The sequence below is a fragment of the Saccopteryx leptura genome, chromosome X (genome assembly GCF_036850995.1).
Source record: "Saccopteryx leptura isolate mSacLep1 chromosome X, mSacLep1_pri_phased_curated, whole genome shotgun sequence".
Taxonomy (NCBI): domain Eukaryota; kingdom Metazoa; phylum Chordata; class Mammalia; order Chiroptera; family Emballonuridae; genus Saccopteryx; species Saccopteryx leptura.
The window spans coordinates 102519828-102536051 of NC_089516.1; the positions used below are offsets into that span (position 1 = coordinate 102519828).

A 16224-nucleotide genomic window follows, 5' to 3' on the forward strand; every position below is an offset into this window, starting at 1 on the left:
AAACTTGCATGGAGGCATTTCATAAACTTCATCAGCAGAGTTCACAAGAAAGGGTAATTGGCAGGGACCTGGCATCCTGGAAGGCACCATGCATTCAGGTGTTCAATTCTGTTGAATGCTTTGATTGGAACAAATGCAGTCTCCTATTGCTTCAGCCACTACAAAATTGCTCTTTATGTTGAAAACAGGTTAATGTGAATCCGGTCCCTAGTGTTAGGGCAGGAAAGAAAGCAGTTACTCATTCGGAGGTGCTAGAAAGGTGAGCAGTTGCCATTATACACTCATGGTTGGCTTAACCAAAATAGCACTTTTCCTTTTTCTACTCATTTTGGCCTCTTTTTATTTTCACATGAATCTGGATTCCCAATCCAAATTTTTTTCTCTGCGTTCTGAGAAAAGGGGCAAAAAGTGTGGCCTAGTGGAGGGGGTGGCTGCAGCAAAATGAGTATTGGAGTAAGGCAATATTTTTCAAACTCGGTTCACTGGAACATCATCCTGCCCAATATATTGGGGAACATCTCTCCCTACATTGTACATTCACAATGGGAAGTCTCTGGGAAGTTCTGTAGTGAAGAAACCTTTAAACATTTATCCTAGCATTTCCAAAACCCATTCAGTCTTAGATCCCATTTTTATGTATGTTAACATTTCCCTGAACTGTGTGGTTCTTTGTCATCCATTTTAGGAAACGCTGCTAGAGGCAAATAATAGAGATAAGTTAGATAGCATTATGCTTTGTCTTCTCAATTTGTGCAACTTAGGGTCAAACAGAAACACTTTTGTTTTCTTGGCCTTTGTTAATGAACACATTTCTAGAATGTCTGATTCTACTAAAGTGCCTCAGGTCATAGACTTGAAAGGAAAAATTGTATCTCAGTTTAAGGAGTAAGAATACGGTATCTTACAAACTTGGGGTCATCGCTGTAATACTACTGATGAGTGCAACTTTCCAGAGCTTGAGGTAGAGATGAGCATGGTATAGGTCACCTAGACTAGAGTAAGCCCATGACCGCTCCTGGAACCTAACACATTTTCTGAAGTTTGCTTATTTTGTTTGATGTCTATTTCCCTGATAGTGATTTGTCAGAAAATAAAAGCCACTCTTAAGGCTTGAAGATCCTAAAGAAGCAGGTATTGAATTTACAAAGAAAAGGCACAGGAGTTCCTTGTGTCTGGAGGTAGTGAACGCATGGACAGAGAAGTCATGCCCTGTCTTTTGTGTTCCAAGTGGGAAGAGGAAACATTTCCCTTCAGAGCTTGGTACACTTTTGCCCACCCGAAACCCAGAGGCAGATTAAGGTCGGTTGAGGCTCCAGGTGCAGAAGAAAATATTGGGCCCTTTAAAAAAAAAGAGAGAGACAGGGAAAATAAAAGTACATGTTAACCATATTTTTAAATAAATAAAAAAATATGTACTATTCATGTTAAAATTGCACATATGACACCAAATTTGGTGTCATTAGAAAAAATGTGTAAAGTTGGGGTTTTGCAGGGCCCCTCAGAAGCAGGGCCCAGGGCATGCACCAGGTGCGCCCGCTGTTAAATCTGCCTCTGATGAAACCTTAAATCAATCCCAGAACGTAAAGTGATTTTAATCTGCCTTCAGCCTGTCCCCTCTCTCTAGCTTACTTCTGTGAAAGGGGGTGCAGTCGTCACTGCGTCACTGAGAGGTGCTCACAGGCTTTGGTCATAAACCCCATTCTATGCTCCACATAGGATTATGGCACTGAACATTTGTCCCTACCAGCATTCTAGCTTCTATTCCACACTGCATGGGCTTGGGAATCCTGACCAGTTCCCTTTTAGCATGCTCAATTAATATTGCTTGAAGGGTGGAGTTTCATGCCTTCTGTTTTATAAACTACATAGGGGAAACATCCCTCAATCAGATACAGTGTCTACTCCAATAATACATCCAGGTAAAAGAGATGTAACATAAAGTCTGTTCAAACATACCAATTTTTTAAATGTTTACCTTAATTCCATTAACCCTTATGTTCCTAACTGCAGCTTCTATTAGGGCTTCATCAACAGGCTTTGGTTTTATAATACTGGGTAGGGGAAGTGTTCTACTTTCAGGCATAATATTTATTTCATAAACTGTTCTGGTAGAGGAAGCACAATTTCTTTACATAAAGCCGGCTCAAACTCCAACTTTCATAATCCTATCAACCTTTACATTTTTATATTAATCTAATTGTAGCTAGAGTCAGGGCTTCACCAATTGGTTTTGGTACCACAGTTTGTGGGACTCGTGTATTAAATGAATTCTGAACACTTCTTTTTTTTTCACACTCTGACCATTTAACTTCCTTTTGTGCAAAAAGAGTTAGGGTCCCCAGCCAGGAGTTGAGCTAATAGAAACTGGCCTTTTTCTCACTCTAACCTGATTAATCTCCTTAACCACTGCCCTGAGAGATTGTTGGTCATGTTTCTCATTGTAGTTTTTTGCTTTCTAACTTTGTAAATTTCTCTAAACTGGTGTTGAGTAGACTTATTTGGGACTCTTTAATGTTGGGGAACTAGCACAGGGCCCCTTTGTTGCAACCAACCTTTGATAGTAATTTACTAAAACCTTTGTTTTAACCTCATCAACATTCATTTTATTCACCTCAGGTTTTTTGTTTGTTTTTGAGAAAGAGAGAGAGACAGGAAAGGAGAGAGATGAGAAGCATCAGTTCTTTGTTGTGACACCTTAGTTATTCATTGATTGCTTTCTCATATGTGCCTTGACTGGGGGGCTACAGAAGAGTGAGTGACCCCTTCCTCAAGCCAGCAACCTTGGCCTTCAAGCCAGTGACCTTTAAGCTCAAGCCAGGGACCATGGGGTCATGTCTATGATACCACACTCAAGCCAGCGACACTACACTCAAGCTAGTGAACCCACACTCAAGCCAGTGACCTTGGAGTTTTGAACCTGGATTCTCAGCATCCCAGGCTGATGCTCTATCTATTGTACCACCACTTGGTCAGACTTACCTCATGTTTTAATAACCATCTTAAGATTTACATCCTGCTGGGATGAATCCTGTGTCTCTCCCCTTTCTGTTTCCACTTCATTTCTGCTCCTATTAATATTTGCTTTATTCACCTTTTTGGCCTCTTCCTGTTCTCCTATTAATTAGCTTAATGTTTTCTATTATCTAATGTAAGACCTAAGGAGAAATCTGAAAGATTAATTTTGATAAAGCTGCCTCAACTGTCTCTGGATTTTGCAACAGTAAGGTTACATGTGGTGCCCATGTGAAAGTGGCCCCCTTAACCATATCATTTATCATGATCTGGTAATGGGCACAATCAGTAGTGATATCCTGGTCATCATAAAGCTAGTCCCATATGACTTGGATATGAAGCATATCAGCTGCTTCATTTGGGGGTTCCACTTTCATAGGAAGAGATGGAAAGTCATCCTTTTAAGGGTAAATAGAACTTAGTGGCTTCTATCCAGTCCACCAAGCTGGCTGTTCCTTTGGAAATAACTACTGTGTGTATGAAGTACGTATAGCCATCTCTGATTGTTCCATAGTGAGCTTTGGGTTCTGCATCACCTTAAACATACTCTTTCATTCTGCAGCATTCAAAACCAAAGACACAGTCCCCAATTTAGTTACTCTCACAATACTTTTCAGTAAATATTCCTCAAAATGAAACAATTCTTTCACTCTATACTCCCTATTTTCTATAATTTCTTGGTGTCGCCCTTTCCCTATACTGACAAACTTTTTGCTGACTAGAAGTCTTAGAGGTATTTTCTATTGTGCATACATAATTTTTCCCTTGGGGAGGGGAAGATTTCAGGCTTGTGGCTCAAGATCAGAATGATTCAAGTCTCAGCTTGGTTTAGCATTAAGGCCCAACCCAGCATTTTCTTTTATTGAAGTGGTTACAGATAACATTAACCAAGGGATTGTATGTTTAGCATGCTTTATTTTCATATTTATTATTTTCATCTCCTTATCCTATAAGTCAACTCCGAGTTGAGTTTACTACCATTTGTAAATTCCACTGGTAACTTTCACTTTTTGTATCACCACTAGTTACAGCCATCTCAAACACCAGGTGGGTGCAGGTTCACATTAGATTCAGAGAGACAGTAGAGAAACAGCGGAGGCGAAAACTGGCGGGTCATGCCTTTATTCTAGCCTCTCACTGGCAGACGAGTAAATACACACAGCAGGAAAACGCTTCCCTTTCCATTCCGGGCTCCCAAAGCCACTGACTTTCTCCCGGTTTTCCTAGAATCAAATGCCCCACTAACCCCAGTCACCTCATGTTCCCCATCTGCACACCTTCTCCCCTCTTATTTCTGCACAAACTGGCTTCTCCTTCAGTACGCCGCCATCTCGGCTGCCTCTTTGCAAAAACGTGGTCTTCTTCTTCTTAAAACTTTTTGGCACAAAAACCCCTACTTCAGCACACATTAGCATAACAAAGCCCCTTCCCAAGCAGGAAGGTAATTAGCAGTATCACCTGGCAGCATCATTCACGTGGGCAATGCCTTTTTTAACAATAAAAGTGAACAAAACCAAATAACACAAATTCTACAAACTTATTTGCCCAACAGTAACCTATCACAGCATAACTGCAGTCTCATGCTATGAGTGACTATATAGCTTTCCAGGGATCAAATGTTCATCACCTGCCTTTCTCTTCCAAGACTACTACATGATTCTGTGAGCCAGGACTATTCTAGCAAATCCCCTTTCTCTGACACCAACTAAGGGGTTCTGAACTTAATTTCAATGTGTGGGTGTGTGTACATTCTCCCCCTTCCCCACCACACCACCAGTTCTCCAACACCATCAGTGTGGTTCAACAATTCAATTCAATTCTGACACTGCTGGGTTAAGTGCTTAGTCCCAAGAGACTGCCCCTCTCCTACTAAAAATCCCAATCAAAAGTCTAAGTATGCTTATAACTGACTGGCTATAGAATAAAGCAGTGATTTTCAACCTTCTTCATGTCATGGTACACATACTAAAATTCCGCAGCACACTAAAAAAAAAAAAATTATTTTGCCTATCTGACAAAAAGAAAATAGGTATAATTTTGATTCATTCACACCAGATGGCTACTGTTGTGTCGGCTGTTGTTATTTTTTAATTTGACAATCTAAGGAAAAAGAGGTCAGTGCTGCTGACTAAACAGTGAGGTATCCATGTTTCAAAAATTCTTGTGGCATACTGGTTTAAAATCTCTGGACTAGAGATTTTCACGACCCTCTCCATGGTTTCAATCAAATTGCAAGAGTGTCTCACAGAACTCAGAGAAACATTTTATTAAGTAAATTACTATTTTGTTATAAAAGGGCATAAATCAGGAACAATCAGAGGAAAAATATGCACAGGGGAAGATATGGGGAAATGGTGTGGGGCTTATATGTCCTTTCCAAGCACATGCCACTCTCCCTGAATCTCCACGAACCTGAAAGCTCTTAGAAATATCCTTTTAGTTTTTAATGTAGGCTTTATCACATAGGCATACTAGATTAAATTCATTCACCATTGGTGATTGAACTCAATCTCCAGCCCCCCTCTCCTTCATGGAGGTCATGGGGTGGGACTGAAAGTTCAAACCTTCTCATCAAATGGTTGGCTCCACTGGCTACCAGCCCCATCCTTAAGTGCTTTCCAAAATCACCTCATTAATATAACAAAGACACATTGTTACTCTCATCACTTAGGAAATTCCAGGAGTCTTTTAGGAGCTCTGTGCCAGAAAGGAGGGCTGTGAAGACCAAGTATGTATTTTTTATTATAAATCACAATATCATAGGGTTCATTAAGACATTTTTGCATCCAACCTAACCTGTGGTGGTGCAGTGGATAAAGCGTCAACCTAGAACACTGAGATCGCTGGTTCAAAACTCTGGGCTTGCCTGATCAAGGCACATATGAGAGTAGATAATTCTTGTTACCCCCCTCCATCCCCAGTTTTCCCTATCTCTCTCTCTAAAAATGAAGAAAAAAAAGATATCTTTGCACACTTCCTTTTTGTTTGTTCTTGGTTCAGAATAGTTAGTTAAATTAGCTTTAGTAGTTACTTGTTCAGAGGAATAGTCTTGCTGTTTCATTTCCTTGGTGAGTGATGATTTTTTGAGTAATTATTTACCCCCATCCCATTAATTCTTTTCAAAATGCGGGATGCTATTGTAAACAATGCTACAATGAACATAAGGGTGCATATATTCTTTTGAACTAGTATTTCGGGATTCTTAGGATATATTCCCAGAGGTGGGATCGCTGGATCAAAAGGCAGTTCCAGTTTTAATTTTCTGAAACTTCATACTGCTTTCCACAGTAGCTGTACTAATCTGCATTCCCACTATTAGTGCACAAGGATTCCCTTTTCTTTACACCCTGGCCAGCACTTGTTTGTTGACTTAATGAGGGTAGCCATTCTGACAAGTGTGGGGTGATATCTTATTCCGGTATAGAGATGTGTTGTAGAATTGGGCACCTGAATCCTGTATAATTAAATTAACTAGTGTCATCCTGATAAATTCAATTAAAAAATGTGGGATGCTACCAAAATAGTTTAACTCTAGATGCATTCCTGGGAGGCCAGCTCTGTGTTTGTCTCCCCTCCTCCCACACACACCTAAGTCTACCTCCTCTCTACTTTAGGCCCTTTAGATTGATCCGTAAGTGAGCTTTGTGTGTGTTCACTATCAAGAGACAGTGATGAAGTGGTGGACTAAAAATAGGGCAAATAAGAAGAAAGCAGGAAAAGGTAGAGGAAAGGAGGAGTCTTACGTGGAGAAAGCATTGTTCTGTTTCTCACATCGAATCCCCTTGCAGTTGTTCGGCTCATCAATTGCATTGGTCTCATAATAAAAGTAAAGCTGGTTCAGGCCGTTGGCAAAAGCCAGAAGGACTAGGCAGTAGATAAAGAGGAATTTGAGAATATCCAGCAGCATTCGCCCCAGAGAGATCTGCAGAGGCCCTAAATGGGAGTTGGCTGTGAACAGGGATATGAGACGCAATGAACTCAAAATGTTGGATATTGCAAAGAGCGCTTCTGCAATCAGAGTCGGGTGCCATGTTTCCCATTCTTCCCTTGGACGAGAACCATTATACTGAAAGAAACAAATGCATAAGATGAAAGGTACAGTGAGCATTTATAAAACTTTCCCCTCTTTTCTGCAGTCTGCATGCAAATAAAGTCACCAAAGTAAGCATCAAGCATTCATTTATACAACAGGCCCCATGCATGACACTGTTTTTTCCCCCACCCAATCAATACATGATGCTAATAACTCTCTTCCTCCCACTCCTATCCAAATATATACCAAGCACATAGACATGAAAAAACGAATTTTGGAGCAATCATCTGGAACAACCACCTGTGGTTTATCAAGAGACATTTTCTAACTGAGTTTGCCAGATTGTTGGGGAGTATCTCTGGAACTCAGCCACTGGTATACTCAAGGTAGTGGGGAAAAACTGCTCTGCTTCCTAGTGAGATTTCAAATTTGATTTATTTCCTTACCACCACCCCCCTTTTTGTTCTATAGAAAACAGACAAGTTATTATTGAAGGACAAGAGATAAGTTCAGCCTCTGCAGTGTGCAATGTTCATCCCAACTTCCCTGCTGATTGCAGTTTGGGACTGATGTAGCATCCTTAGAGGGTCATTACTTAGTTTTCTGCTATTTTTTTGCAGTCTATAATGTATTCCATGCTATTTACAAATGGCATGTCAGTCTTCCATACAGTGAATTTAGTACTGCCCCCACAGTGGTATATGAATGTATTTCATCATTCCTTTGACAGCCTTACAATTTTCAAATGTCTCTTTAGCAAAGATAGAGAACCATAGGGTTGAAGGAGGGGAAGAGTTGGTATTTCTGGGGTTATCCATTTTCAGCCTTGTTCTGGACTTCCAGTTCCTAGAACACTGGGTGTCCAGCCTTGTAGAAAGATGGCTTCACTATGAAACCTAAGGTTCAACTGGACTGTCATTTAAAACTGCCTTTATATCTCATGAAAAGTGGCCATGCAGTAGTGCACAATGCCCAGGGCATAGCAGCTGGCTGACACCAGCAAATATGCAGCCAGTGGCCACAGGACCTCCCAGCATGAGAAAGGCAACTCCAGGCCCAGAACTCCAATGGTCAGAGCCACCCAGGCAGAGCCTAGGAGTTCTAGTGCCCAAAGTCAATGCACTAATTTCATCATGGTTGCCTCAGGGCCACTCTGCCATTGCTCTTTCTCTCCTTGCCTTCTCTCCCTTGAAGACATCACCTGCAAGCTGCAGAACCAGATCCAGGAAGCCAGATCTGACTTAGCCTGCAAGTGGATGTCCTTCTGACACCCAAATCCCATTCCCCACTCGAACTTCTTCCCTCCTACTTCCTATTAATAAGAAAGTTTACTTTCTAAAAACAAAACAAAAAAACAAAAACCTAATTGCCTTTGTCTTTTAACTTTACCATAAAATGAAGATAATATCTACTCCTACCCACTATGCACGTTTGTGATTATGAATCCATATATGAAAGTCTATGTACTCCATAAGGAGAGATATTATGGAAATGCAAGAAATTGCTTATTACTTTCTCAAGTCAGAAGTAGATTTGGCCTGGAATTTTATCTGAAGCATATTGACTTGAGCTCTCATCTAAATATCACAGTTTCTCAGGACTAAATGTAAACAAGTTTCCTGAGAAAATGTTGCATTGGGGGCCAAGTTATATTGTTCGTATTTCTAAAATATGTTTCAGTTCCAACAACTGAGGAAGGAAACTGGTGTTAAAATCATTTGTGTATATCCAATATTCTCTACTGTCAGAGGAGTTTGGAGAAACCTTGCCACAATCTGCTTATTTCAGATAGACTTCAGTTGGCCAATCATTTTTGTACACTCTTCACTAAATTTTATGTCTTTACAACCCTCACCCTCCAAATGCTGCATCTCTGTGGATAGGTGGAAATTGTTATGCCTGTTTCACAAGTAGAGGCAGAGTGACTTGCTAGAGTTCACAAAGCAAGTTAATAATGGCAGATCCAGGACTAAAACTAAGGTCTCTGTAAACACTCAGTGTAGCACTATTTCTATTAAATGTTACTTATATGATAGTTGATAACACAGCACATCTGGTAAATAGGCCTTTAAAGTTTTGAGGTATATAAAAAAGATGGAGACTCTTTGCTGATAAGAAAACAGACCTATGTTTTAACTTCCCTGGCCGGTTGGCTCAGTGGTAGAGCGTCGGCCTGGCGTGCAGAAGTCCCAGGTTCGATTCCCAACCAGGACACACAGGAGAGGCACCCATCTGCTTCTCCACCCCTCCCCTTCTCCTTCCTCTCTGTCTCTCTCTTCCCCTCCCGCAGCTGAGGCTCCATTGGAGCAAAGATGGCCCGGGCACTGGGGATGGCTCCTTGACCTCTGCCCCAGGCGCTGGAGTGGCTCTGGTTGCGACAGAGCGATGCCCCGGAGGGGCAAAGCATCGCCCCCTGGTGGGCGTGCCTGATGGATCCCGGTCGGGCGTATGCGGGAGTCTGTCTGACTGTCTATCCCCATTTCCAGCTTCAGAAAAAAAAAAAAAAAAAAAACAAACAAAAACAAACAAACAAAAAAACTAGAACTTATTAACTGGAACATGTATAGCTCATATTTAGAGTTTTTTGTTTTGTTTTGTTTTTGTCTCCACAACCATAACTGTAACCACAGGGAAATCTGTTGCCAATGGGGTGATGAGTCTGAATTTTCAGAATACTCAACATTGTAAAAGATTATTCTTGTGGTGAATCTATGCTTTGCATATACTTTTGGAGAAAGAGATTATAAAATATGAGAGCAGGGAATAAATTTGGAGCTTATTTAGTATTGAGGTCAGCAAAAATATTCTATTAAGGGTCAGACAGTACATACCATTGAAGCAAAAGTATGTTTGCAGTTGTAAATACATGAAATACAGAGTTTATTTTTGTATTATTATTTATTAATTATTGTATTATTTTCCACATAAACAACTTTAAACCTACCTTTTTCCCACCCTGTATTTTTGGCTTTGTGGATGGTATAGTCCCTGTAGCCATTACTTAACTATTTTCTTATAGAATAGACAGTAGGTAAACAAATATATGTGGCAGATGGCCAAATTTTCCCTGCAGGCCATAGTTTTCTGACCCCCAATCTAAGTGGTTTTCTAACTGTGTTCCTTGAAACTTGAGGGTTCATGGAAGCATCTGTTGACCACTGTGCAAGCCAAGGAGGAAGCCTGGAAGACCCATTCCTCAATTTAGAGCCAACACTTTAAGCTCTTTAATATATTTAAGTTTTGCATGAGTTTTAATTTCAGTATGTGGTCCCATGGAAAAATTAAAAAGTTGAAAGCTACTGTTCTAATCTAATCTTATTTTTCAGAAGCAGAATCTAAGGCTCAGAGAGGTAGAAGGATGACCTATGGTGATCCAGTTTGTGAGCGTCAGGGTTTAAATTCAGGTTTCCTGACTCTTGAATTAGTGATATTGACAGGCAAGTGATTTTACTTATAGTTTTTAAGATAAAATACACCTAAAAATTGGCCTGCATGCTTTTCAAAGGGGTGTGGATTACATTCTGTAAACTCAAAAGCAAAATAGGAAAAAGGACAGCCTAATGTGGGGACTTGATCATAACAAGGACAGGTGTGTGTGTGTGTGTGTGTGTGTGTCTGTCTGTCTGTCTGTCTGTCTGTCTGCAACCATGTGCTCACTAAAGAAAGAACTACAGTTCAATAGTTTGTACATAATAGAAGTAAGGTGATGGTGGAATAAATCTAAATGGTGTTATCCTAGAAGACAAAAGGACAATTATTCTATATTTGTAAGGTTATCAAGGGAGTACTGAGGGCCAACCTTATGTGTATTTGTTCCTTTTGAGTACTTTAGCGTGTGCCTTTTGGTTCCTGTTGTTGTAGACCACGTGAGGTGCAGTTTATATATAGCTGACAAATTTTTCACTCTAATAGAAGATCTTCTGTAGATCCAGCCTATCACATGGTGCTTTTTGTGCTTCCTCAGTATGACAATGATCTAAAATGTTTCAAGGAGTCTGAGACCAGCTCTTGTGACTTTACCTCATAAGGGTTGGCTCAGCCCACTTGGAGAAGTTCATCTGAGGCTGGTGTGCTGTGTGGATGAATGAACCAGACTGCCCATTTACAATTTCTCATTGCAAATCCAAAGCCTGTATGTAACATGTCTTTCTTTGTAAATTTTCTTTTTTTAGAAAAGGACTGTAGTTCCTTCGAAAATGTCTCCTTTAAGTTAAGTGTTTTTTTCAGTTCAGGAGCATATACTCAGCTTAGGAGAGCTGATTTATCCTTACATTCTGGGGGAGGGGAATATCTAACTCCTTGGAAGTCCAGTGAAGTTGGACAGGTTATGTGATTAGCTAATGTTGGGCATCTATAAGTACATTTTCACATCTCTAAGAGTTACTCATTTTGATCATTTATCTTAAACTCTCTTATTTAAAAAAAGCCACCAATTTCTAGATTGATAATTTATTGTCCCTCCAGTGTATAAATACTACTTCCAAAGGAAAAAATGTATTTTTTTCAGGCAAGCAGTGTCACTTAGTCAGCAGAGTGCCAGAATGACATGGATTTTATCCAGCCACATTAACCAGATATTCAAATATTTCTTCACCAGCTTTTTCTTGTAAGGAAGTTGTAAGTATGTGTTAAACGATCACCACAAGTATAAGGCATACTCATAGGCTTCCTAAAAAAAATATTTTATGACTGCATTCAATATTCATGCTCCATATAACTAACTCCCAAGATCTTAAAATTTATGCAATATGCATATTATGGATATAAAAATAAAGGAAGTTGTTGGAGATTTGGGGGACAGCCATATTCCCATTCTGAAACTTAATGTGGAATTTAGTGCCAAAATTCATGATTGACTAGATAATCTTGGCAATGGAATCATCAGCCTTTCCTCATACTGGAGAAGTTCAAGTCAGGGTAAGGGAAGGATGGCCATTCCATTATCTAATGAGCACCAAACCTGGACTCTAAGCCAGTGACTACCCAATGTGAAGGGTTGGATATGAAACTATTTTTTTTTTCAGGATAATTCAGGCTGTAAAATGTTCAAGAAAAACATCAAGGTGGAGGTGGTGGTGGTGGTGGTGGTGGTGGTGTGTGTACATTATCTGAATTGGTAGAGAGATATAGGTCGTGTGGTATTCAAAAAGCTGGATTTATAACAGCTTCCTGATGGTGGAAGTGATGAGGGAGGTGGAGGTTTATGTCTCGTGCAGTGAGGTTTCTAGCATTCTGCTATCTGTCCCATGAAAAGCACTTGAGGAAGTGTGAATATTTAGCTTTGAGAAGAGACAACTCCAGTGGATTAAGGAGAGATGATATTGGAAACCACAATGTGGAGAAGAAATAGACTTGTTCTGCTTGACTCCACAGGAAAAGGGATTATTAATGAATGTGTCACAGGAAGACAATATTAGAAAAATATAAAGTTATAATTTTGTAACAAAGTGACAAGGATTGAGAAAAGCTTTTGGAGATAGTGAATTCTATTATTATTATTTTGTGTGTGTGTGTGTGTGTGTGTGTGTGTGTGTGTGTGTGTCATTCTATGCAAGTATTGGTGGGCCATCTTCTTGGAAAAGGTATTGTGGATAGGATTTAAACACTTACTGGGTGGATGAGTGACTGAAAACCATTTTTACTTTCAGAGCTTAAAAATCTAAGGATTGATTTGAAACTTGTTCCTTTCTCCACTTTCTTTTCTTAGGGGAACACTGTTTACAAACTATTAAAAGAATGTTTATACAGTACTTTCTCATATAGATGGGACTTTCATCAGCACTTTTCCCTTAAACTCTTTGTGTCCCCAGCACTAAACCTTAATGTAACCAAAATCATTTTTTTTTTTGTATTTTTCTGAAGCTGGAAACAGGGAGAGACAGTCAGACAGACTCCCGCATGCGCCCGACCGGGATCCACCCGGCACACCCACCAGGGGCGACGCTCTGCCCACCAGGGGGCGATGCTCTGCCCCTCCCGGGCGTCGCTCTGCTGCGACCAGAGCCACTCTAGCGCCTGGGGCAGAGGCCAAGGAGCCATCCCCAGCGCCCGGGTCATCTTTGCTCCAATGGAGCCTTGGCTGTGGAAGGGGAAGAGAGAGAGAGAGAGGAAGGAGGGGGGGTGGAAAAGCAAATGGGCGCTTCTCCTATGTGCCCTGGCCGGGAATCGAACCCGGGTTCCCCGCACGCCAGGCTGACGCTCTACCGCTGAGCCAACCGGCCAGGGCCCCAAATCATTTCTTAATAAAAATGACTGACATTCCAAGTTACCTTGACATAGGCCACAATCTTTAAGGAAATAGTTGCCAGGTAGAGTGAGTTCATTGCAAAATCCATTAGGTTCCACCAGTCGTGGATGTATTCATTAAATCCACCATCCCACATTTCCTTAATCTCCCCCCAAATGAAACCTAAAGAATAGAAACAAAAGGTTTATTTCTTTACATGCACAGGATAGTCATCATAGTTATCATAGTAGGATTCCCCCAAATAACGAAAAGATGAAAGAAGTAAATCAATTGGGGACTGTGGGGTGAGCCCCTAGAGACAGTAATCATTTGTCTCTTTTTTTCTTTTTTATCTCACCTCCCAGTCTTGAATTTACCAAACCTGATAGGCTTTGCTGGCTACTAATCACTTTTATCATTGTTACTATAGTTACTAAAATGCTGTTATAATTTTGGGTGCCAGATTCTGCCCTCATTCCATTTTAGAGTAAAAGTAATTTCATCAGTAAATAAATTAGTTCAATAGTATGCCATAGTTCTTAGTTTCCAATATATGCTAGTGAGAAAACTCAATGAGTTTTGAGGTGAGCAAGCCGACCATGGACCAAAATACTTGATGTTGGGGCTAAAGCCAGGCAGTGCCCGAAATAATTTAGAGTTCTCTTTTGTGCTTTCTCTTTTCATTGTGTGGCAGTTTCATGGGATTCTATCTGATAACATAGGTGCTTTGGAATGTGGAAAGCAGTAAAGGGTATGGCTGTAGTCTACTAAGTCACTGCTTTTCAGACTTTGAAGTGCATGTGAATCACTGGGGAATGATGTCAAAGTGCAGATTCTGATTCTATAGATCCAGGCTGGGACTTGATATTCTGTATTTCTAACAAGTTCCCAGGTGATGTTGACATTGCTGGATTGGGGACCACAGTTTGACTAGCAAGAACTTGGAGGATGACAAGGTGTTAGAGGGTTCATTGCAATCTAATTATATGTGGAGACTAGCTAAAGCTGGTTTTACCATGAATTGTGTAAACTTTCCAAGTTCCTCTCCTGATTGTAAAATCAGTATACAAATTGGATGTCTTCTCTGAATAAGTATTGGTATTGTGTGGAATAGCCATGAGAAAGCAATAGATCCAAGTGCTCCCTCCTCTAGTTATGGGAAAGAGAGCATTAAATAGATTGATCAGCATGTTGCTTCCCTAACTTACCTGAGGGCTGTCCTGACTCACACTTAGATTTCCCTCTAAACTAACTGAAAGGTAACTCCCTTGTCCTTGATATTGTTAAGCTAGCAGAAACAAGCCCTGGGTACACTGCCAATCTCACTGTAAAATGCAATGCCGAGTGACTGGGGCCTGGGGAAGAACAAACTACATTTCCAAGACTCCCCCAAAAGGACTACTTCACTGCACAGAGAGAAGCTGCTCTAGTTCAAGGCCAGTCCAAGCAGAGGCGGATTTAAGAGCAGGTGTACCTGATGCACACCCTGGGTCCCAACTTCTGAAAAGCCTCGTAAAACCCCAACTTTACATTTTTTTCTAATGACACCAAGTTTGGTTTCATATGTGCAACTTTAACATTAATAGTACATAATATTATTTATTTCTTTAAAAATATGGTTAACATGGCCTGACCAGGCAGTGGTGCAGTGGATAGAGCACTGGACTGGGATGCAGAGGACCCAGGTTTGAGACCCCGAGGTCGCCAGCTTGAGCGTGGGCCCATCTGGTTTGAACAAAGCTCACCAGCTTAGACCCAAGGTTTCTGGCTTGAGCAAGGGGTTACTCAGTCTGCTGTAGGCCCCTGGTCAAGGCACATATGAGAAAGCAATCAATGAACAACTAAAGCGCCACAACAAAGAATTGATGGTTGTTATCTCTCTCCGTTCCTGTCTCTCTGTCCCTATCTATGCTTCTCTCTGACTCTCTCTCCGTCTCTGTAAAAAAAAAAAAAGATAAAAAAATATGGTTAACATGTATTTTTATTTTCCCTGTCTCTCTCTTTCTTTTTTTAAAGGGCCCAATATTTTCTTCTGTACTCAGGGCCTCAACTGACCTTAATCTGCCTATGAGTCCAAATGTCTATTTCCAGTACTTTCTTTAGATAGGACCAGAAGTTTTTCTGGCCAAATATCCTGGTCCCTTTGACTCACCAAGAACCCAAGGCAATATCATCCATTCCACGATAGTTGGGGGAGGTCCTTGTAGATGAAGGTCTGTTCTGACGATGTGTTGAGAAGCCAGGAGAAGCATGAAGAGGAAGGTCAGATATGATGCTGTATGGCAGATAAACTTGATAAAGGGTTTCTTGATGAAGAGACCAAGGTTGCTCCTGGGTGAGATCAGATAAGCTATTGACAGCATGGGAAACAGGAACCCAATGGTCATGCAGGTCAGAAGCTTGATTACCCAGTGTTTCCGCCGCCATCCAGGGAAGCCATCATACCACAGAGTGGCAAGCAACTGTTGGCAATTGGGCTGAGCGACAAACTGGGAAAAGAAGAGAACAATTTAGGTATCTGAGATGACCAGGAAGAAGTCTACATTCATAATATCTTTCTTAGTTTACAGCCAGCTGTGTGGTCAACCTCCAAAGAAGCCTGCTTTCCAGGTTGGTATGAATGGTATGAAAGACAGCTCTACATGTCAAGCTGTAAGACTAGATCTTCCTTGGGATTGTTTTATATGTTAAACAAAATCACTTTCTTTGGTTTTTGCTTTGACATACCTTTCTATTTCCTCTCCCATCATATTAGAGAAATGGTTTCTAAAACCTGGTTCTTCACAACCACCCATGGAACATAAAAAAGTCCATACTCTTAGGTGGCACCACAGGCTGTCTAAATGAACCTCTCTAGAGGTAGGGCCTCAGCAGCTGTTTTACAAAGTTCTCCCGAGAATTTACATGCCTCTTAGCAGAGAATCATGGGAATATTTCATTTAAAATTGCTTCA

At 40.7% G+C, this 16224-nt stretch overlaps 1 protein-coding gene across 1 annotated transcript in view; it reads right to left on the reverse strand.

Annotated features, from left to right (window-relative positions):
* Positions 1–16224, reverse strand: part of TRPC5 (transient receptor potential cation channel subfamily C member 5) — a 352945-nt gene that overhangs the window by 57859 nt on the left and 278862 nt on the right. Inside the window, exons 4-6 of the mRNA XM_066356460.1 lie at positions 15424–15760; positions 13315–13454; positions 6756–7078 (exon numbers count right to left, since the gene is read on the reverse strand). Of these exons, the coding sequence (XP_066212557.1) occupies positions 6756–7078; positions 13315–13454; positions 15424–15760 (800 nt within the window). The remainder of the gene's footprint in view (positions 1–6755; positions 7079–13314; positions 13455–15423; positions 15761–16224) is intronic.